Source organism: Myxocyprinus asiaticus, chromosome 30 (assembly GCF_019703515.2).
Source record: "Myxocyprinus asiaticus isolate MX2 ecotype Aquarium Trade chromosome 30, UBuf_Myxa_2, whole genome shotgun sequence".
In the NCBI taxonomy this organism is placed as follows: Eukaryota; Metazoa; Chordata; class Actinopteri; order Cypriniformes; family Catostomidae; genus Myxocyprinus; species Myxocyprinus asiaticus.
The window spans coordinates 41,811,510-41,836,918 of record NC_059373.1 but is presented as its reverse complement, the minus strand read 5'-3'; the positions used below and the strand labels follow the sequence as shown (position 1 = coordinate 41,836,918).

General features: G+C 35.8%; 1 protein-coding gene across 4 annotated transcripts in view; it reads left to right on the top strand.

Moving 5' to 3' along the window:
• The window catches only part of thrb (thyroid hormone receptor beta), a 219,338-nt gene that overhangs the window by 151,474 nt on the left and 42,455 nt on the right, over positions 1-25,409 (top strand). For all 4 annotated transcript variants that reach the window (XM_051663222.1, XM_051663219.1, XM_051663220.1 and 1 more), the window contains 3 exons: positions 19,791-19,842; positions 20,019-20,083; positions 23,488-23,538. In XM_051663222.1, coding sequence (XP_051519182.1) covers positions 20,077-20,083; positions 23,488-23,538 — 58 coding nt within the window. In that variant the 5' untranslated portion in view covers positions 19,791-19,842; positions 20,019-20,076. The remainder of the gene's footprint in view (positions 1-19,790; positions 19,843-20,018; positions 20,084-23,487; positions 23,539-25,409) is intronic.

The window sequence follows — 25,409 nt, the reverse complement described above, 5'->3', positions numbered from 1 at the left end:
GCCAAGATGAATGGGCAGCTATACCACCTGCAAGAATGTGGGGCCTCAGTATTAACAGTATTAAGAACTAAGGGTATGCAGACTTTTGAACAGGGGCCATTTCATTTTTTTCTTTGTTGCCATGTTTTGTTTTATGATTGTGCCATTCTGTTATAACCTACAGTTGAATATGAATCCCACAAGAAATAAAAGAAATGTGTTTTGCCTGCTCACTCATGTTTTCTTTAAAAATGGTACATATATTACCAATTCTCCAAGGGTTTGCAAACTTTTGAGCACAACTGTGTGTATATATATATATATAATATTGTTTTGACTATAAAAACTCTGCCAGTACAGTAAGACAAAATAAACATGTTAAAAATACATTCTCTGAAAAACCGAAATATCTTATGCAGTGTTGTTTCTAAAACAAGATTAATCAAACTGATCTTGTTTTAAGGATTTTTAGATATTTTACAGGAAAACAATACAACAATTATTATCAAGAATATGATTTTTGCCCTAATATCAAAGGTCTTACTAGAAAAAAAGAAATTATGATCCAATGTGAATTTTCTAGATAAGAAAAATATGATTGTGTCTGGTAACGTGCATGTAAAATGGCTAGAAATAGCATTTTAGCTTAGCGTAAAGCTGCCAATTTACACAAGGTTTATTTCTATTTCTTCTGCTCAGACTTACTTCAAACTTACTTCTCTGTCTGCTCGTATGAATGTAACACATCATAAGAAAGTGTTTCACCGCTGTTCAAATGCACTTTGAATCGCATCATTTATATGTATAAATGTTTTCCATCTGAAAGGACTAAATATTAAATGAAACAAATGACAATAAAATGCAAAGTAATCTCTTCAGTAATCAAAATACTTTTCGAATGTAACTGTATTCTAATTACCAATGATTTAAATTGTAACTGTAGTGGAATACAGTTACTTATATTTTGTATTTTAAATACATATTGTCGTGACATGTATTACTCCCCAACCCTGTATATATAATATATATATAATAAAAATGATATTGCATTGTTAGTATCTTGCTGTATATGTTTCTCTTCATATTTTCATCAACAGTATGACAACAAAAAACTTTGTCAACAAAATATTTGTCAGTAATTTTGTTGACAAGATTAACACTGATCAAGTCATGCCTGGTCAGGACACAGTTTAATGCATATGTGAGACGGATGTAAAGCAATCTTTTGTATATTGATGGTTCTTTTTGCATGTTTGTGTGTTATTATGTGTCTGTGTATTAATGTATGTGCGTCTGTGGTCTAAAGTGACAGATGTTGTCCATATCTGGTCTCTCTGTCTCTCTGATTCTGTCTCTTTTTATTTGAGTCATGCTCTCATTTCTACCTTGTGCCCATAAACCCCTGCTCCTGCTGCTCTCCGTCTGATTGGTCGTGTTAGGACGAGGGCTTTTGATTTGCTAGAGGGGCTCTGAGAACAGTGCAGCTCTCCAGGGCAGACGTGTGTGTGTGTGTGTGTTGTGTGTGTGTGTGTGTGTTTCTGCTTGGTTCTGCTCTCTCCTCAGATGACCTTTCCCATGTGTCACATCATTGTGCCCCCCCCCTCTCTCTCTCTCTCCCTCTCTCCCTCTCTCTCACTCAAACACACACACACACACACACACACACACACACACACAGAACAGATGTCATCATTATTCATAAAAACCTTTGGCACCATACTGCACTGTGAGCAGTGAAACATGTCTCCTTGTGTATAAATTCAAGCAGAGGTGTCGTCAGTCATCATTTAACTTGAGCTGTCAGCTCAGCTCGGATTGACTGAAGTGTGAAGGTGAGTACTGCATGAGATATCCACCGGTAGTGGATTTTAACGATACCGATAATTAAGGTGGTGGAATAGGCCGATAACCGATTAATCGAGGCTACGAGAGTCCTTAATGAATAAAATCCCAGATTCAGTTTATTGTGCAACCAAAATGCCAATATAAACAGAAAAAATGAAGATTTAGTGCATTATGCAGGACTCTTATTTTGAAATGAAAAAGACTTGGCTCCATTACAGTGATCTATATTTAATTATAAACAGTGTTGGGGAGTAACGGAATACATGTAATGGGATTACGTATTTAAAATACAAAATATAAGTAACTGTATTCCACTACAGTTAAAATTTAAATCATTGGTAATTAGAATACAGTTACATTCAAAAAGTATTTTGATTACTGAAGAGATTACTTTCCATTTTATTGTCATTTGTTTCATTTAATATTTTGTCCTTTCAGATGGAAAACATTTATACATATAAACAAGTCGACTACCCAAAAGATAGAAACAGTCTTAACCCAGTCGTGGCCTCTCTTCCCCTTCTCTTTTTCCACTCCCTAAAAAAGAAGGGGGATTATCCGACTGGGCCGCCAGGTCTAGTCGGGGGATGTTCCTCCCAAGGGGAAGACACCGCGGAGACCACACCTCACCCAAAGAGAGGGGGGGATATTTAAGTGGAAGAATACGTCACATGGTCTTTCCAACCATGTGGTGAGTCTTCAAGGTTGAGCCGCGAGCCCAGGAACCAATCATCAAGCCGCAAGGGTTCAGGGGAGAGCAGAGGGTTCCACTCTAACCCGACACTCATGGCCGCCCGGGAAAGCATGTCCGTCATCTCTGCATCAGCCTGTGACTGGGCAATCGTCCTCGAGGGGGGGGGCCCAGCTGAGGCTTCTGCGTCCAACTGGACAAGCCCGCTCTCCGATTCTGCACTCGAGAGCTGAATCCAGAAGCCAGACTTGCCGTGAGATGAGCCGGCGAACTCATCCGGAAGCCCGACTGGGGCAGACGAGCGTGCTGGGGAATAGGAGGTCCGCGGGGGGATACCCGGCGGAGGCGATCCCATTGAGGTCTCCAAATCGCCCCCAGTGCTAGCCGCACTGGCCTCATACCCGTAGGTAGAAGGACCGAGGCGGGAAGCAAACCGCGACCGCAATGTTGCCAAGGTCATGTTCTTGCAATGAGAACATGAACCATCCACAAACACTGCCTCTGTGTTGTTGCGCCCAGACACGAAAGACAGCGATCATGACCATCCGAAGTTGAGAGAAAACGACCACAACCAGGAATAACACACAATCGGAAAGACATCTTTAAAAAGACGTGTCTTTAAAAAGACGTTCCGTGTGTGCCGCTTTTTTAGAGAAATATACTCTTTTAGAGGAAAAAAAGCTCTTTCAGAAAATATACTCCCTTTGTTTTCTGCTGAAGCGCCCAGGGGCGTTCTCTGCAGTACACCAGTGCAGAGGAGGGAGATGCCGCTGAAATGTGCCGTCAGATCCAGCAGAGGTGAATGAACAGAAGTATTCAGCTCAATGAGCATGACCGTTCGGCTCCGAAGAGAAAATCTGAATGAGTGGCTGCATACCAGCTTCTTTTATACCCGTATGTCCGGGGGAGTGGCATGCAAATACCACTCACCAATTTTCATTGGCATTTTAACAAAGACCAGAGGTGTCTCGGGCTCCCAAGAGTGACTCCTAATGTCACTACATTGACACAACGTCGAGTGAGTGACAGATAGGGAACACTTTCTTATGATGTGTTACATTCATACGAGCAGACAGAGAAGTAAGTTTGAAGCAGAAGAAATAGAAATAAACCTTGTGTAAATTGTCAGCTTTATGCTAAGCTAAAATGCTATTTCTAGCCATTTTACATGCACACGTTACCAGGCACAATCATATTTTTTTATCTAGAAAATTCACATTGGATCATAATTTCTATTTTTCTAGTAAGACCTTTGATATTAGGGCAAAAATCATATTCTTGATGATAATTTTTGTATTGTTTTCCTGTAAAAATATCTAAAAATCCTTAAAACAAGATCAGTTTGATTGATCTTGTTTTAGAAACAACACTGCATAAGATATTTCGGTTTTTCAGAGAATGTATTTTTAACATGTGTATTTTGTCTTACTGTACTGGCAGAGTTTTTATAGTCAAAACAAGTGAAAAAATCTACCAGTGCTGAAGAAGTAATCCAAAGTATTTAGAATACGTTACTGACCTTAAGTAATCTAACGGAATATGTTACAAATTACATTTTACAGCATGTATTCTGTAATCTGAAGTGGAATACATTTCAAAAGTAACCCTCCCAATCCTGACTATAAACAATCCCGAAATTCACTGGGGACTCTTATTTTGAAATAAAGGACACTTGGGTCCATTACAATTATTTATATTTCACTATAACCAAGCCCGAAATTCACCGGGGACTTTTATTTTGAAATGACAAAGACTTGTTTCTGTTACTGTGATCTAAATTTAATTATAAACAAGCCTGAAATTCACCAGGGACTCTTGTTTTTAAATGACAAAGACTTGTCTCAGTTACTGTGATCTAAATATAAACAAGCTCTGAATTCACCAGGGACTCTTATTTTGGAATGACAGAGACTTGGCTCCATTACAATGATTTATATTTAACATTTAACAATCCTGAAATTCACCTGGGACTCTTATTTTGCAATAACAGAGACTTGGCTTGGTTACTTTGATCTATATTTCACTATTGCTGTCTTCATGTGCTATCGGAATTATCCTACTTCCCACTTCTGAAGTGGTAATTACGAGTACATCGTGTTCAAATGCTTTGTTTTCGGAAAGGACAGGAAACATGGAAGACACGAGGTTCATTCATACATATTTCTGAAGAACTTTTATTTTGACACCAAATTTTTGGCAAATATAAGCTATTTTCATGGTGTAAAAATGTACAACATGCATAGAATGGTTGCTGAATATACATACATAAATATGACCAAAACGGCAAGCGCTAACAATTAGCTGCATTTAGAAAAATGAACAAAACCTGTCATGCACTACAGAAACTGTACTCTCCTCCGCAATGTTGAAAGTTTAGAACTCCTCCCATCTCGGAAACTCAGGTATCAAAATTATCTTTGAGTTTCCCAGATGTAATTACGACTTGAGGGATCATTCATGTGCAACTGAAGGCAGCATATAAACAAGCCCGAAATTCACCAGGACCTTTATTTTGAAATAACAGTTTTGCTGCCGTTATAATGAGCTATATTCAAGTATTAACCAAATTAATCTTTTATCTAGACTATGTATTTACCAGATGAAAGCTTTTGTATGAAATGTATATATTTCACCAGATAAGGATTTTTATTTTTATACACGAGATATGAAGTTGGAGACACAATGTATGTGCTGGCGTGGCATGTTCCATATTATCACATTTTTCTTTGCATGCCCTCAATTCAATTTAGAATTGATTATTGATTATCTAATCAAAATATGCATTGAAGTGAGAATAAAAATATGGATGAATATTGTCAATGATGAAAGATTTAGATACACGATTTTATTTAACCTTTAGAGGCCGCTGTTATACTGAAGAACCGATAGTTCCTAAAAGTGATAGATGTGTGATTAACAGACTGAAATATAAGTCGCAATTCACTGAAAATCTTCCCCTCCGCTGCAGCGGTCAAATCTAAATATTGCTTGTTGACATTCAAATCTACTGTGGGGCTGGGTAAAAACATTGAAAATATTGATTGAATTACAATTAATCAATATTCAATACTCAAAATTTCAGTATTATTATTTATTTATTTATTGATTTATTTATTATTTTTATTTTTATTTTATTTTTTTGCTTCAGGCACAAAAAAATGGAAAAACCTTCTGTATGTTGTTAGGTTTTCATTTTTATTTGGTTTTTAACTTATGAAATAATATGAATGACTGTGACTTATGTTGTTGTTTAAGATATAGCCGTTGTAAAATATATGCAAACTTGAAGTAGAAAAAGTTGTAATTTTTATTTGTATAGTGCTTTTCACAAGTAGGGTTGCAGCGGTATACCAGTTTCACAGTATACCACGGTATGAAAATTGATGGTTTTCATACCGTGTACGTTTGCTTATCTACGGTATTGAGAAAAAAATGCAACCGGATGGAGAATCTCACCTGCACTTGTGCATCTCCTTTCCTCCTCGTCTGCCTGTCAGACTCATCAACTTGCCACACACACACACACACACACACACACATGCAGCGGAGAAAATGTCAGAGAGAAGCGAGGCGAGGGGGTCTGACATAAGTGAGTGTGTGTGTGAGTTAAAGCAGTGTTTCTCAACTGGTGGGTCACAGGTCTATTCGGACTGGGTCGTGGACAGCAGGGAAAGAACAATGACATGGTTCTCCCATTGAAGATATTCCGGCGGCCACCCAAGTGATAGCCTATTTAGGACTGCCGAGTCAGATTTAATGATAATCTCACAATCAGCTAAAAGCGTCTCATCTGCACTTTCGCGCGAGTGTAACGGAACTAGCGGAACCTCGATATTGCGGAGCACAGACTTCAAAACTGATGTGACCAATTTCAATTCTGGTGAGACTTTTCTAGTTTAAAGTGTTACAGAGGAAGTCGAACCTCTCAAACAGCAGGCAGCCCTGACATGCCAAACAGCACTGAGGAGGAAAACAGCAACACTGCTATGCGCTATTTTTGTCATTTTTTTTATTATACATCACCTTTACAAAATTGTTTCATGATTTTACGTTATATTTTGACAAAATGTTATAGTTTCATATGAAATAATCTAAAGGTAGAATCTATTAGACCTCATATTTATCAACAGTTGTAGTTAAAGTTTCAAGATGTGTTTCAGCTAGTATTTATTTTTTCATAAATACTATAATTTGTTATTATTACTGTTATTTAAGACTAGCTACACTGACTAGCTACATGGTAATGAGGAGCCTTTCCTCCTGTGTAATATGTATGTTTGTTTGAATTATGTTTGAAATGAGGAAACAAACGGGATAATAATGAGTTCATATAAGTAAATATGCTCTTCAATTTTTAAAAGGGGGGAGAGAAAACGTCCTCTCGCTTTTGTTGTTGACGTCAACAACAAAAATAACGTCACTTGATGCATGCCCTTGTACTTGAAAACTATGAACAAAACTGTGCAACATAAAAGGAAATGCGACCCAGGATACATTAAATACAGGTTACGTTTTTACTATGGCGGGTCGCCACTTGATTTCCAATGTAAAATCTGTCCTGAAGCAAAACCAGTTGGGAACAGACAGGAGCAGTCGCGCACCTACAATATATGTTAATTATTAATAATCATAGGACATTACTTTAAAAGCTCACACAGCTGATGTTATTTTTCACTTAGTAGTTAATTTAACATGCTATGCTAACATGTAAACTAACATGCTTTAGTTATATAACATGTTATTTTTTTTTTATTATGTTTATAATTCGGTTTATTATTATAATTCTGTTAGCTTTCTTATTTATTCTATTTATTTTATTTATTTTCAAAAGGGAGACTTTTTTTTACACATACTTCAATTTAAAAAAAAATGGTTTCAAGTTTCAATTATAATAAAGCATTTTTTTCAACCAATCATACCGTGAAAATCTCATACCGTTGCAACCCTATTCACAACACACATCATTTCAAAGCAGCTTTACAAAAAAAAAAAAAAACTTAACTGTAAAAAACAAAAAAACGAAACTGTAATATCTATAAAGTCTTAAGAGTGATCATTGTGTAGTTTGATTAAAAATGATTGAAATTGTGTATAAAAATAAGTAATTAATAATTAAATAATACTTGTATTTAGAAACCCAGTGAGCAAGCCGAAGGTGACTGTGGCAAGGAACACAAAACTCCATAAGATGATGGTTAATGGAGAAAAATAACCTTGAGAGAAACCAGGCCCAGTTCCCCTCTGGCTAACAGCATGAATATAATGGCAATATTACTTATGTATAGTGCAAGTCATGGTTTAAAATGAGTAATCTAAGTAAGTGTTAAGGGACAGTGTTTAAACAAAGTATGTACAAAGTTTGTATGAACTGTAAGATTAATGACTAATGTCTTTGAAGTCCATCCTGGATTAACTGCAAAAGTTCACATAGATGCTTTGTCCTTTGTTAGTTGGCTGAAGAAGGCTTTTGTTGGCAGTTACTGCCTACTTTTGTAAACTTGACTTCTCAAATAATTGCTTAGCACAGAACGAGGCCCCAAGTTCCTCTGTATTCCTCGTTAAACACACAAAGTATATCTGGATCAACACCAGTTGGTGAATATGATTAACAGTAGTATTTGAAAACTGAAGTCATACTTACAAATGTATGTCTTTGCAATGTATAACAAAATATAAAACCAAATGTCAGTTATTTTACATAAACACAGAACAAAATCACTTGCTTGTTTGGTTTGAAATGATAAAGCAATTTTACATTGTTCAAAATGAAGGTATTCATTTAATATTTGTATCCAAAAGTGGCCTAATACATTTCGGTTCATTGTATATTAGGGTTTGGTGCTATTAGGGATATATTAGAGAGTCTTACAAAAGAATTAAATCTTTATTGTCATGTGACCAGGCAGGGCCGGATGAAATGTTAAGAACAGTGTTCTGGTTTAACCAACACACTTCTCACACACAAACTACTTTGTTGCTTTCAAGTAACCACATCCTATAGATTTACTCTAGGTTGTGTCCAGAAACACGCTCTGTTGTCTGAAAATGCTGTGAAAGTGTGCGTGTTGCATTAAATGGCTTCTCTATAAGTGAATTTAGCATTTAGCTGAAATCTTTGTCTAACTGTCTGAAAAGGTAATAACATCTTATCAAACACAGCAGCTGCAGCAAGCTACAGTACCAGACCAGTGAGTTTCTTTTGTATTGTGTAATGTGGAACAGAGCCCTGCACTGAGATCTGGAGAGTCTGATAAATGTGTGAATGCCACACCTAAACGTAATATGAATGACACTTCCTTGTTCCAGGTTTATTGTTCTCATTACAATTCAAGTGTAAAATAAATCAATCAATCAAATTTACCTCCTGAGACCCAAGTGCAACTGCTGTGCACATTTTTCATTTCATTTTTGATTATTAACTAGTAGCCCCTAATAAACATGCAATAAATAAATAAATAAAACTGAAGAGCAAATAGTTTTCCTAAAAATGTATGTCCTCATATGGGGACAGTTTGAAATCAAATAGTTTATTATGTGTCCAGGAGTGTTGGTTATTCATGTTTTTAAGATGTCACAGACATTATAGCTGATTTTCTGTAAAGCTGTTTTGGGACAATTTGTATTAAGAAAAGCACAAATAAAAATGATTTTTACTTTATTGTTACAAGGTTTTTTTTCTACTTTGGCAACAAAATCTCAGTGTTCTCTCTTTGCACTGTCAAACAAACAAATGATAACCAGTGCTGAAGCATTTTACCAATCTGAAATTAGCATAAAGACTTCTTATTAAAAGTAATGACCAGCATCATCCAGTCACTGCCAACCATGTTAAAATTAAATGATACATTATAAATTCTGAATCTATGTACTGATTATCATTGTCCCATGACTGCCAAACATGCTGAGTGATCCAAACATCATCTGCAGCCTGAAACTGAGCTTTTGGTTGGATTTTAGGAGTGAATGCACTTCAGCTGCATAGAGAACAATAGGATGCACCCTTGCTTCCTTGTTCAATATTTAGTGAATGACTTAACCTCCAGTGTGCTGTCTGTCTGCACTGGTCTCAGAACAGTTAGAAATGCACCGTATTTTCATCCTAACACCATATTAAGCCTCTGAAAGCAAAATTTTTCAGCTTTTGGATGAACTTATTTATTCTCAATGTGAAAATGCACAGTAAATATATAGGATCTCTAAGAACAAAATAGCGCTAAAGTCCACATTCGTGTTCATTGTGTTTAACAGCGTGCCGTTTCGCGATAATCGCTCACATTTTTTAAATTCTATATCGGATGAAACTAGAGACTCTTTTTAATCTTTTGACTCAAACAGGTTTCAATGTAAAAACTTAATTAGGTTTCTCACCAGATGTAGATTTGTTGGTGTTTCAGCTGAGATCAGCGTCATGTTGTTTTGTCACGTGACTTGATGCGTCAAAAGTTAAACATTTTACATACAGCCAAGATTCTTCTGAACTGAAATCAGTCAATTTAAATGAAATTAAATTGTGCACAGCATATAGCGAAGACAAAACACAATGTCCGCGCAGGAGGACGCGGGGTCACACTAGGATAAAGGGGGTGGGAGGTGGAGGTGCACAAAATATTTTCTAGTTTCAAAATGGGACATGACCAAAAGAAAAAAAAGAGAACCACTGATATAAATGATATATATAACATTTTGGCTTAACACATTCCTTGTTTTTAGGGCCTCGAGATTCTGTGATTGTTGCATACTTGTGTTTTCATTTGGTACTAAACTCCATGTTTTATTTGTTCGATGTATATGTTCTATCATATATTTGGAATACAACTACGTGCATGTCTGTTTTAAGGATAAAGTAAGGATTTAATGGATCGAGAGTGCTCTGATCAGCAAATCAAAGTCCACATGAGCATATACAGTACAGTACATTGGTGGCTCGAGGAAGAGGTTGATTGGATTTGATTGAGGTCTGCTTCAATTTGAATCTGATTTGTTTTTGTGTGTCTGTGCGGCACAGGCTCATTCTCACTGTCCTGTGAGCTTTATATCAGCGTTTGAACTCAGTCGAGGTCAAGTTATTTATTTATTTCTCTCAGTATTCATTCGGCTCATTGACATCTGTGTGTGGACACTGAGACTGATACAGTGGCAGGAGATACTCTGATATATGTGAATGTTTGTGAAGCCATACTGAAGAACACATTAAAAACACAGTAAATAGTTTATAACAACAACTTGATCAGACTTGGATCAAAGCCCAGTAGAGTAGTGAGATTATGGAGATGGAATTGTTTCATATTAACATACAAATGGAAAGAGATTCATAAATAAATGTAAGGAGTTTCACAAAAATAAAGTGAATTCACAAATAAATAAAATGAGATTTGCAAATAAAAAAATATATATTTTTAAATCACAAACACAACTCTGTCCAGCATTCATTTGTGAATTGTGTGCATTTATTTGTGGATCGCTTCCTGTGCATTTGCGGATCGCTACACGCATTAGTCAATTTTGAAATAAATCTAGCGTCAAGACATACACACAAATCTACATATTGGTGGACTCCACCCATTGTCTGCTCAGTCCAATCAGATAACAACCACATTACTCGGACCAATCGTAGCACGTTCTATCTTCAATCACGCTTCGTTTTACTATCAGGGCGGGACCAGAATCACAGCGTTCTCATGAGCATGGAATCAAGCAAGCACATAGAGATAAGCTCCAAGGCCACAAACTTTTAAAGAAACGGACGCCATCAGAGGAATTCTGTGATTTAAGGTTTGTATCATTTTCTCTCGGTTTTAAACACGTGTAGTGTCTTGTTAAATGTCGACAGATGAAAATTGACCATTTGTAGAGTGTCCTGATCATTAGCTTTATAGCTAACCTGGCTGACCGTATGAGTCTGCTATTTTAATTTTAACCAAGTTTCTTTACTGAAATATGTCATCAAAACCTTTATTCTTAATGTTACATGGCAGATCCAAACAGACACACTACTAAACACTACAAAAGATCAGTAGTACAGATAGTGCCTTTATAAAACATGAATCATATTAGATGATCTTAGGAGCACAAACCATAAATTAGTACCCCAAATTACACAGTGTACAAGATCTGCTATGCCAAGAATTTGGTTTCACATTACATTAATGTATTTAATAAAAGCAGTTGTACGGTAATATTTATTAGAATTTTGCATTTTAGCACTTTTGTGTGAATGTTTTAGGAGGTACTATTATGGGGTCCCTTTCTAAAATACAGCATCATGTTCTGACAGTGATAACTGACTCATGGGTTATTGCCATCTTTTTCAGATGTTTCATCTGTGTACTGCCCATCAACTTTGAGAGCTTGACTTACCAGCTCCAATACAGGACACCTTTTAAAATGTGTAATATAAGATTCTTTATTTTTCTGTTATGTCCGATTTATTTTAAGTTACAATGGCATGTCATGAAATTAAAGTGCAATACAAAATTTAAATAAAATGTAATATTGTCTTTGGTTTGACTTACTTAAAAATGAAAATTCTGTCATTTACTTACCCTCATGTTTTTTTAAAACCTGTACTATTTTGTTTCTTCTGTGGAAAATGAGAATACATTGTAAAATGTAGATGCTGCTAATGAGGCTGAAATGAAAGTGAGGCTGTCAGTCTCTATCATTATTCCTGACATCTCCTTTTGAGTTCCTCCCACAGAAGAAAGTCAGTCGTTTGGGTTTGGAACAACATGAATATGAGTATAAATGATGACTTCTCATTTGTCAAAATATTTTTGTCATTTAGTTAAATCTTTTATTGAGTTCTATCGAGTCATTTTGAGGTAAATAGGTTTTAAAGAGTGTCTGTTTTTTTTTTTAACACTAAAGCAAGTCTGTTGGATAAAAGGTATGAATTTTTTTGGTTACAAATTTCGGTTGTCTTGCATGCAACTACAAAAGACAATATGAGTACATGTATTTACACACAAATACTGGAATTGAACATTACAACTGGAGTGCTTGCATTTTGCTCAAGTTTGTTGTACATGAACATCCTCATTGACACATCATGGTGTTGTTTCAGTTGTCTGGGATGGATTCTCCTAGTTAGGGTAAGAGCATTCTGCACAAATTATAAAAAAAAATAAACAAAATAGTTACACGTGATAAACAACTCCATTACTGTGTAGAAAAGAACATGTTACACAAACAAGATTGGGCCATGGAGCTTTGTGATGCCTTACCACCACACAACTGTTTCCATCTTTTTGTGATGTGGAACAGAGAGCACCAGTTCTCCAGTATCCTCACAACTCTTATTATTATTATTATTATTGTTGTTGTTGTTCTCCTGTATCTCACAACCCATATACTTCCTGAGTAAATAAGTGAAACGCAATGTTTTGCAGGGTTAACATAAATATTTCTTGTGAGTAACACTGGACTGGTCTGCCATAATAAGTGCTAAAAATATAAATCCTTTGAAATATTACTTCAATAATTTTTGTTTTAATACATTAACATAATGTGAAACCAAATTCTTGGCATAGCAGATCTTGTACACTGTGTAATTTGGGGTATTAATTTATGGTTTGTGCTCCTAAGATCATCTAATATGATTCATGTTTTATAAAGGCACTATCTGTACTACTGATCTTTTGTAGTGTTTAGTAGTGTGTCTGTTTGGATCTGCCATGTAACATTAAGAGTAAAGGTTTTGATGACATATTTCAGTAAAGAAACTTTAACCTGACTAACTGTATGAGTCTACTATTTAAATTTTAACCAAGTTTATTGGTCCTGACCAAGTTAACTATGATCAGGACACTCTACAAATGGTCAATTTTCATCTGTCGACATTTAACAAGACACTACACGTGTTTAAAACCGAGAGAAAATGATACAAACCTTAAATCACAGAATTCCTCTGATGGCGTCCGTTTCTTTAAAAGTTTGTGGCTTTGGAGCTTATCTCTATGTGCTTGCTTGATTCCATGCTCATGAGAGTGCTGTGACTCTGGTCCCGCTCTGATAGTAAAACAAAGTGTGATTGGTTGAAGATAGAACGTGCTACGATTGGTCCGAGTAATGTGGCCATTATCTGATTGGCTTGAGCAGACGATGAGTGGAGTCCACCTATATGTAGATTTGTGTACATGTCTTGACGCTAGATTTATTTCAAAATTGACTAATGCGTGTAGCGATCCGCAAATTGCACAGGACGCGATCCACAAATAAATGCGCGTGATTCACAAATGAATGCTGGGCAGAGTTGTGTTTGTGAGTTAAAAAATATATTTATAAATAAAAAAAAATATTTGCAAATCTCATTTTATTTATTTGTGAATTCACTTCATTTTTGTGAAACTCCTAACATATATTTATAAATCTCATTCTTTTTATTTGTGAATTAATTTCATTTTTGTGAAACTCTTTACATTTATTTGTGGATCTCATTCAATTTACTTGTGAACCAAATTTCTATTTGTGAATCTCTTTCCATTTGTATGTTAATATGAAACAATTCCATTTCCATATGAGATGGAACCATTGATTCAAAGTAACAGCCATGTTTAGAGAAAGTTAACTCTTTCTGTGTTAGCATGTAAAAAGGTGAACTTGTGTTTCAAAGGCAGCCTTATCTCATGGAAATCGTGGCGAGAGTTTTGCAAAATGATTCATTAAACACACCACAGCAGTTCCGGGCTGAAATGTCCACTGTGAGGTGTTAAAAGTGATTTAAATGTTCTCCTGAACAGATGAAGTTTTTAAGGTTAAAGGGATAGTTCACCCTAAAATGAAAATTCTCTTATCATTTATAGCTCTAATCTCTCCTCACCACCAATATAGCTAGTGTGTGGTGAGTGTCCAGGTGGATGCTGCACACTGGTGGAGGTTGAGGAGAGTCCCCTGTTCACTGTGTAAAGCACTTTGAGCGTAGTGTCTGAAAAAGCGCTATATAAATGCAACATTCATTCATTTCATTCATTCATTCACCTTCATGCCATCACAGATGTTTGTTTCTTTCTTCTGCTGAATACATTTGAAGATTTGTAGAAGAATATTTCAGCTCTGTTGGTCGTCACAATGCAAGTGAATAGTGACAAGAACTCTGACAGTCCAAAATTCACATAAAGGAGGTATAATAGTAATCCATATGACTCTTGTGTCTTGGTGTGAAACAGATCAATATTTAAGTCCTTTTTTTTACTATAAATCTCCACTTTCATCCAGCACTCCAATGGGCATTCACAAGAGGACAGAGTTCTTCTTCTGTTTTTTTGGCGATTCGTATTCTTCGTGCATATCGCCACCTACTGGGCAGGGAGGAGAAAGATAGAAAAAAGGGAAGGATAAAGTAAAGGAAAAGAATACATAAATTATATTTGCACAACAGCCCATTTTGTGGTGCTTCTATGACTCTTTATGCTCACGTGTCTACCCGCTTGTTCTTCAGGACTTCGTACCACATCGCAAGTGCAGCACTCTATCAGTTGAGCCTCTGAGCAATTTGATCACACTCATAGTGGTTATGTAATACAAATGTTTAAATGTATCTTCAAGCATTATAGTAAAAGTGTTTAGATGTCATAAGAGAGAATTGTGTGGAACAGGGCGAAAAGTAAGTGTTTATGAACTGATAATCTGCCATTTACTTGTGATTTGTGTGAAAGTGAACAAAAGTCACTGTTGTTGTAGTGCCTCAAGTGTTTATTTCATCAGGAAAACTGCAAAACTGTTGGTAGAGTAACGTGATTCTATGAGACCAGGTTGTTCATTTTACAGTATACCGTATGCTGTGTGATATTATAGAGTTATTTAACCATGCATAAATCCTAATATGTAATAATTTAATTGGTCTTTTGAATAATTGAAAATGAATGCACAGTAAAGGTGTTTAAGTGGCCACGATCAATTACAGTATTCCGCTCATACCACTTATATACATATGTTTGTCACAAGACATTTTTTCAGGTTTTGGTTCTAAGAATGCTCTTTTATGAAAGAGTGTTTAATGGATTTTAAACATATGCCCTGTATTTGTTTTCCTTGCTTTTGGATTGCCTGGTTAAGTTTTTATTCAGTGTGTTGTGGATGAGGAATGTGATGGGAGTGTCGTTGGCTTTGGGTTTTCTGGTGTTACACATGTGCTGGAGGGGAAACTGCCATGTCAACAAAGAGATGTTTGAACACTTGTGATGTGTTTCTCATCAGTGCTTTGGACTAATTATAATCTTTTTTTTTCCCCTTTCAGTCTATGAAAGCTGTTACAATTATTCAAAAAAAATGTGGAATATGGCTAAAATATAGACCACAGGCAGAGGTTGTACCATTATCCATTACTCTGACGGACTGAGTTGTAGAATTTCTGTTATGGTCTATTTTTATCTTTCATATTTGTTTTAATTTTATAAGTACTACGTTCAGGGGCGTAGCATCTATTATAATGGCATATACATGGCAGTGGATAGACTTAAAGGATATATTTTTTGTCTCCCCAAGCGTAAGTCAAGGAGTTCTTGGTTGCAAGTTCTACCTGTCAATCAACCGCGCTAAAACAAGATTTTTAAAGTTTGCCTTTAATTATGTGTGGCTTTAAAATTAAATAAACGTCAGATCGGAATATTTAAAAATGCACATTCAAACATGCACATGTAGCCTACTTCCCTAAAGTTAAGATCAATTTTTTATGACAAACTCTCCTTGAGCTGACATGTTGTTCTTTTGACATTATATTTAGAATGGATAATAGGTGAATAGAGACTTCTCCCCTCACTTGTGTTCTTCATTGTATTTTTTGACTTTTCTGCCATTGAAATGCAAGTGCCAGCTTTACAGGTAACACACAGAGGTTACAGTACAAATATGTAACGGACTGAGTTGTACAATTTACATGGTCTATTTTTATCCGTCGTATTAGTTTACATATCCCTAATATCCCATATTTGATTTTGTCTCAATATAGCCAACATTTTCAGTTAGAAACGGCGTTTCTTTGCGTAGTAACTTGAGTCTGAAAAAACATTTGTTCTATTTATTAATTTGCAGAGTTGGGGAACGTACTTTTAAAAGTGTGCTTACATTATTGATATTTCTGGATGAGAGCTCTCAGCCAGAATAATCACACGTAAGGACATATACGCGTGAAAATTGATGCGCAGTATCAAATACACAGGATGTATGATAGTACTAACTGTAGAGAACACATCATTATGAAGATAAAGCCAAATCCCGGACATTTAGAGGCAATTTTGAAATTCCGGCCAGATGCTTTTTTTAGGCCTGAAAAGAGGACATGTCTGGGAAAAAGAGGATGCATGGTCACCCTATGTTACGTTATTTGTTTGTTTGTTTGTCATTGCTTCACAAATGCCATGGACTCGGCTGGACTGAAAAAAAGGCTCGAGTCCGAGTCGAGTCCGAGTAAAATGCATCCGAGTTCGTGACAAGTCCAAGTCCATTAAAATTTAACTTGTGAGTCTGAGTCTGAACTCGAGTACCCGAACTCTATTACCTGCATTAGAGATTCAGAGATGTGTGTGTTTATTGTGATATCAGGCACACTGAAAAAGTTCAGTGCACCCGGACACAGCAGGAGGACTGAAAAGTGAGAAGTGTAGTAGAATAAAAATACATTTCAAATGGTATCTGATCTTTTCTATTTTTATTTTGTTTAATTTTATGGGCATTATTAAATGTTTTAATATTACCATTTATTAAATGTATTAAACTCTTTAAATGTATTTAATTAATTACATTACATGTATTTCACCCATAATTTTAGATAAAACTAAACTAAATTGAATGGACAAATTAAAAATGAAGTAGAATTTTTTTTTTCTTAAAATTTTAAACAATAATAACTCTGGTTGTAATGACTAATGCAGCTTTCTCTTTCTTTAGTCTATGTTTGAGTAGAGAGGGAAAAGCAACAAATAACTGAAATAAGAAGTGTGTTGAAGGAGAGTTTTGTCTTCATACACCTAAAGCATATGCTTTCACTTCTGAAACCACTTTGAAGTTTGTTCAGCAGGAAAATAATAATAAAATATAGAGGTGTTTTTGTTACATTTATATTGACAATTGTTTTTTCTTAGTTGTGAAAGTTAAAATAAGATTAAAATATTGATGTTGAGTTTATGGTTACAATTTGAATTCAGATGCATGAACAGATTCATTCAGACTTGACTCAGACTCGATTGTTTAAAGACTCGGACTCGACTAAGGTGGACTCGAACCCAACACTAGCAGGTACTCTTCTAAAATAACAATTCTGCTCTAAATGTCATGTTTGCACTTAGATTGAATGCAAGTAATTGACAGAAAAGATGCGCCACTTTTTCACACTTTCATTTTGGATTTGATCCTACCAATTTGGTGTTTTTAGGAATTATGTTTTTTGCAGCCTAGACCATTTTAGTGTAGAAAAAGAGTAATAAATACAAAAAACATCAAGTTCAAATACAGGACTGTTCCAGCACCTTCAGTGTTTGAACAAACCCCTAATAAAGAACGAATATGTTTGTCCAACATTTGACTGGTAGTGTATATGTACACAGACATATAGTCACACACATTAAAAGCAGAGAGCTGCAAGACCTTTAAAACAAATCACAGTTTTCAAATTACAGATGCATTGAACTGTAGTATTTACAGTGTTTGTGGTAGATGGAATGTTCACAAGACTTTTAATTAAAGTCTTTTCACATTTTGTTAAATTAGAGGGTACATAAAAGACTGACCTAAATACACATGCAAACTAACCTTTCGTACGGCACAAAGCTGTAGGCGGTGTACACACAGAACACATTTTTAATGTTCTTGGAGGAAGCTGCTGTCTCGCTGAATGCAAAGCAGATGCATTCATCCAAAATGTTGATAATGGACCATCTTCATGGTAACTATGAGTACAAAGTATGACTACAAATACCATAGTTAAACTGTGATTACTATTTTCAGGTGTGAGCTTCATTAACATAATCACTGGCCAGGCGGATGGAGACGAAACGAGAATTAGCATCTGTCAGTGGGAGGTCCTTAATTACTTGACCGTCAGGACTCCCTGCTGAGTTAATGGCTTCAAAAACTGAAAAAGCACATCAGGCTTGCTTGAAAAAATAGTTCTGTCACCATGGCGGGCTCAATGAGCTTGTTTTACTGAAGAATTGACAAGATGTCAAGCTGATCTGAAAGTTTTCATCTGTGATCGCACTCGGCTGCATATCATCACAAATGCTGATTATAATTCATAGTGATTCTGTCAGCAAGCATTTTTCCTGCCTTTTTTCCTACACTAAAATGACTAATGAAATCAGAAAGGAAGCAAAACAGTCTGTTTTTGTTGAAAATAAATCCTTTACTCATTGAAATCTGCATATGGACATATGTGTTCTATGGCAATCCTTGAGGGGATAATTACACAATAATGCACTTTCACAAGGTAAAGTTACTCCATGAATCACATCCTAAATCACAATTGTTTATTTTGTATGTTTGTTAAGTGCTCCACCATTCTTAATCGGCAAGTGTGTCATACCTCTGACTGAAGAGAGCGAGATCTCAGCAAAACTATTTGCTTGTGTGACACCCTCGGCCAAAATCAAGTTGTTTGGAGTCTGCTCATGTAGCGCCGGCTTAAGATGCACAAGAGTATCAAAAAAGAACAAAAGCCAAAAATTAGCATTGCAGCCATGTAATCTATAGCACCCAGTTTTAGACGTCATTTGAAAGGCAGGAAGAAACTCTCCACTCAGATCTGCTCATAACGATGAGTTGATTCCTGAACATGCACAATGGGATTGTCTTATTGAAAGCAAAACAACATTACAATAGTGAATATTTCCAAATAGAGGCTCATTGATACATAAAAACAGTCTTACATTTAGCTAATAATCAAATTTTGAATCAGATAGCAAAAGCAAGCATTGTTACCTTTCAAAAATATAATCATTTTGTGTGCTATGTTAAAGTGAGTGTTCATTAAAATATACAGGCAAAATGGCTCTTTTGATAAATCTGGCCAGGTTTCAATTACTTGAATGGTTATCTGTGAGATGCTTTTATAGAAAGAAAAAAGGTGAAAATGGCGATAAACTTAGCGACCAGTAAAATGGTGAGGAGTAGCAGGACCTAACGTATGTACTTTCCCTTTACTAAAATCTTGACATAGATAAAAAAAAAAAAAAAAAAGGTCCATGGACACATTATGCACCAACTTATTTGCCCTGCTTTAATGAAGGCAGTTATATTTTTCTCCTGCAATGTGTAAGTGTGACTCTCTGTGTGTTTTTCTCAGCCTCGAGTGCTGCGATCAGCTCGGGGACGACTCAGATATCACACAGAGCAAGGTAAGCCAAAGTCACTTTCAGTATGGGCTGTAGACAGTTGGACCTGAGTTCAGATTTTACTGCATTAGTTATGTTGAGTTTGTGAATATGTGTCAGCCCTGTTTCACTGACTCATTTGAAATGTCTGTCCGTCTCTGTTATCATTTTGTCATTCCTTTCTTCTGTTGGTGTGTCAGATATCAGCGAGCCCGTGGACACCACAAGAATGAAGTTTAACGCCTAAGATACAGCAGTATGTCAGGTAAAGTCTTTTTCAATCTGTCCTATAAAAACACACTAGCTCTGTTCCAAAACCTAGTGAGCTGCCTTGCTGTTTAATGTCTACGTAGGAAGCTCCCTTCTAAAGTCGAGGGTATGCCTCCGTAAAAAAAACCAAAGGAAAACCAAAGCAAACTTTTGGCTTTTAGGCAGAATCCTAACTGAAATGGAATCTCATAAGTGACTGATTTGGAAATCTCTACACAGGCAACAATTAAACACAAATGGTGCTGGTTGTGCAAGACTCTGTGACTCTGGAGTTTGCTGTTTGCATGCTGCCAAGCAGGTTCGTGCATCCTTCGTGAGCGGGGCGTGAGTGAGGCGTTTTCATTTCAGTGCCCATATTAACAGATGACACGTCCCAGAAGTGGCCCAGAAGCGGCAGTGAGCAGATAGTTTCGGCGTTGAGCCTATTTTTGCCATGTGGCTCACGCTGAGCTCAGCGGCTCTGGGTGCAGTACAACACTAAAATAATCAGGAGGTTATTTAAAAGACACAAAAGTGAATCAAAATTATTCAAACCGAACATATAGTACACTACATTATGTCTGCATGCAAGTAAACTGAATAAAATAACTTAATAAAGCAAAGAATTAATAAACTGCTGGACATTTTGCCATTCTGTGTATATAGGTGTACAGTATAGACACAACAATAACCAGACACAACCAAGTGTGCTGATAAAGATGAAGTGCACGTGACTGCCCGCTGTTGTCTTTGAAGCAGCAATAACCTCAGCTTATTATGACCTTATTAAAGAACAAATCTGGTGTAGGATCCCATAGATAACTTTATTTCCTGTGCAGAGATGCTGCTGTTTCTTGAGGAAGAGACGCAGCCAATGTGAATGTCCAATGCAACCGCCCCGCTCACGCGACGCTCACGGAGGGTGTGTGAACCTGGCGTAATACTATAGCCTAATAAGCAAATATGAGAAAAATGCATAGAAAGCACAAATATTAGATTAAATAATCCATTTGTAATTAAATTGATCTAATTTTTTGATTACAATTTTTGTTTGGTGTAAATGGTGAATTAGCTCTGATCCAGAACCTAGTGAGCTGCCTTGTTGTCTACTTTCTACATTGGCAGCTTTCTTTTCAGGCAGCAACCTAATTTAAATGGAACCTCTAAAGTAACTGATTTGGAATGCCCTGCAAAGGCAGCAATTAAGCACAAATGGTGCTGGTTGTGCAAGACTCTGTGACTCGGGAGTTTGCTGTTAGCATGTTGCTAAGCTAACGATGTAATATTATAGCCTAATAATCAAATATAATTAAAAAAATGCATATAGAACACAAATATTGGATTAAATAATCCATTTGCAATTAGATTGAACTATTTTTTACTTACACTTTTTGTTTGGTGTAATTGGTGAATTAGCTCTGATCCAGAACCTAGTTAGCTGCCTTGTTGTATGCTTTCTACATTGGCAGCTTCCTTTTCAGGCAGCATCCTAACTTAAATAGAACCTCAAAAGTAACTGATTTGGAATGCCCTGCAAAGGCAGCAACTCTGCACGCCACACAGATAGCACTCTGCATGCCACACAGATGGCACTCTGCATAAGAAACGTTCAAGAGACTTGACTCACAAGTTTTACTTTAGCATGTTGCTAAGCTAATTATGTCATACTCAAGGCAAATATAAGCAAAATGCATACAACACACAAATATTCAATACAATAGTCAATTTGTAATTAGATTGAACAATTTTTTTATTTACCACACTTTTGGTATTTAGCTCTGATCCAAAACCTAGTGAGCTGCCTTGTTGTCAACTTTCTACATAGGTAGCATCCTAACTTAAATGGAACCTCAAAAGTAACTAATTTGGAATGCCTTTCAAAGGCAGCAACTCTGCACGCCACACAAATAGCATTCTGCATGAGAAATGTACGAGACTTGACTCAAAAGATTGTTGTTTGCATGTTGCTAAACTAATTATGTGACACTCCAATAAGCAAATATAAGCAAAAATGCACACAACATACAACTATTGGATAAAATATGCTCTGGTCCAAAACCTAATGAGCTGCCTTGTTGTCTACTTTTTACAGCTTCCTTTTAAGGCAACATCCTAACCAACACACTCTCACGGCGAAAACGTCAGGACTCGTACGACTTTTCTAAATTTGGCTAATTTGTATGATATCGTGCGACTGCACTCGTTTGAGTTTCTACGACTTTCACTACAGCCAATGACGTCGCTGGACATTGTTTCCATCTAATACGCGATAATTACTTTATCTCACACACAACAGCTTCCTATCATGTTTACACACTCTTCTGATTGGTTAATTTTAGATAAGGGGTTTGGGTAAGGGCATTATATTAATAAGTATGTCCTTAACGCCTCGTGCTCGGAACTCGAGCTTACTTCCGCATTAGACATCCAGGAATTTGCACGTGATGAAGTCATATGAGTTTATGCAAACAACATCGTGTGATACCATACGAAATGGCATTTCATAATTATGTACGACTTTTCATGAGATCGGGTTGATCCTAACTTAAATGGAACATCATAAGTGATCTGATTTGGAACACTCTACCAAGGCAGCAACTCCATACATATAGCACTTTACATGAGAAATGTTCAAGATACTTCCCTCACAAGTTTGACGTTAGCATGTTGCTAAGCTAACAATGCAATATTGATACTTTTCATTATTGAATGAAATAGATGTATATTTATAGCTGGCATTTCATGATTTTTTCTACTGAACTTGTCGCAGTGTAATCTGGGATTGCCTTCTCCTTAAGGAATACATACATCTTAGAAGGCAGCATTATTATGCTGCCTTAATTTTGGAACAGTCCTCACACCAAGAGCGTGGCTATGATGCCTTAAAATGTTAGGTAGGCAGCTAGGTGTCGAGTTAGGCAGCTCACTAGGTTTTGGAACAGAGCTATTACCAATGATGTATCAACATAAATAGTTGACCTCTGTTTTAGTTATGGGTATGGGTGTGATTTTGTCAAATAAATTAAATCACTGGAAACTTGTCACATCGCGCCTGGTTTGGGCACAATGTTAGAACTGTTTTCCAAATATTGTCCATACTTTTTTCCCTAAGAATCATAAATGGAGTTAGTAGGGAGCCTGAATCATTAAGTGGAATCTGAATCGGAACCAGAATCATTACATTCCTTTCGATTCCCATCTCTAGCACATACACACACAAAGTAGCATAGTAACCACTGTTTGCTGCTATTTTCTTCCTACATTGTAGCCTGTTATTGTGACATCACAATGATAATTCTGACCACATGAACTGTCTAGATGGCTTACTTTTAGTTCCGCTAGTATGTTCACCCCTATTCAAAGTCTCTCTCTCTACATTTCATGTTAATAAGTGTCATGTGCCTCTCCCGTTTATTTTAGAGCAAGCAGACAAATGCACCCCCCGCTGGAAAGATGAGCCTATGCAAAATGGTACAGTAGCATTAAACAGACATTTATTCTTCTAAATCTCTCTCTTTCACTTGTGGAGTGTTCTTATAGTTACTACTTTATCAGGGAATGAAGATCACAGTGTCACAGGTGGAAAGAGTGTGATGCCCAATGCAATGGCTGTGGTCAGAATAATCATATTTTGGTTGTTGTGGGTTGATCATTTGTATTAGTCACCCATAAGAATTGGACATTTTGGCTATCCCTCACAAGTCTTGATTAAGTTTGAAAGACAGTATTATTGAGGCAAGACACTTAAAATGTCTGATTGTATTTGCAGTAGATAACAGAATAATAGGGCTGTCGGTTTAACACAGCTGTTCACACAGGAAATGTTCTTGCATTCAAAACAACTAGACAGAGCGCAATGGAACAGTATGTGGGGATCTCGAGACACGTTTTTTAAACTTGACGTGACCTCCTAAAATTGCGCTGTTCCTGGTGGTTGGTTGGATCACTTTTCATTCTTTGTTGAATATCTCTAGTGAAACAAACATTAGCATAGCCCAAGTAGGTGCAAATAAATGCTTAAGTTCTTGGGTGAAAAAAAACAAACAGACAAATTCAGTGTCACTTCTGTTATTTAATGACTAAAATCATGTTCTGCATTTGATCAAATCAACCCCAACACGGGTTGGTTGAATCAGTGTTGATATAGTTAGTGGAAGACTTTTGCTTATTTTACACCAAACTAACATCACTCAACACAAATTTGCCTGATAGGATTATTTATTATTATTATTATTATTATTATTATTATTATTATAAGTTATGCTGTATGATTAAATGTGCCTATTTTGTATATTTATTTTTTTTATGTTTTTTTTTTTTTTTATAACCTTAATAACTAGTAATGAGATATTTTATTTATATTTATTTATTTATTTATTTATTTTTTAGTTTTTATTATATCACCTACATATTCAGGACTGGGTGAATTGTTATATATTCTAACCAAGAATATATATATATATATATATATATATATATATATATATATATATATATATATATATATATATATTTATCCATATTCTAACCAATCCGCACTCTTTTTTGAATGATGTCATCCAGACACATCATAATTTATCACACACACACACACACACACACACACACACATATATATATATATATATATATATATATATATATATATATATATATATATATATATATATATATATATATATATATATATATATTATTATTTTTTTTTTTTTTTAGATGGAGGGGTGAACTTTTGTTTTGACAAAAGTTGAAAAGTTGTCATCACCTTGACAGGTTTTAATCTTTTAACATATTGGTAGATTCAACAAGTGTGAATCAAGAAGGCAAACATTCAGATGTCACAATTTTGAGATGGCACCCAAATATGACCCAGAAATTAACCCTGATCCAACCAACCCCGGTCTTCCTATAGGTCTCCATTTGCAGAGCTGAGATGCTGAAAAACAGCAAGACACGACAGCAGGCAAAGACATCTGATGCATATGTATAAAACAAGCAAAAATATTGTACTAATAAATATTTTGTAATATTTTAAATGGCCCTACCTCAGAAGGATTGAGTATTGGATTGTAAAACAGACTGCAGTGATAGGCTTCTGTTTAATGGTATGGAAAATATACAATATATTGACTTTATATGTCTTTTCAATGCTTTTGTCTGCCATATGTCTTCATTTGAGGGGTTTTTACAGCAAATAGTCATGTATGTGATTTGTTTGATTAATTAATCAGCATATAATGTAATTAATTCAACTAAGAAGTTTAATCTAATAACAGCCCCAAAAAATTTCAGAGCAAGTTTAAGTGTAGCAAATTAACCTCAGGTAGAGTTCAGTACATTAA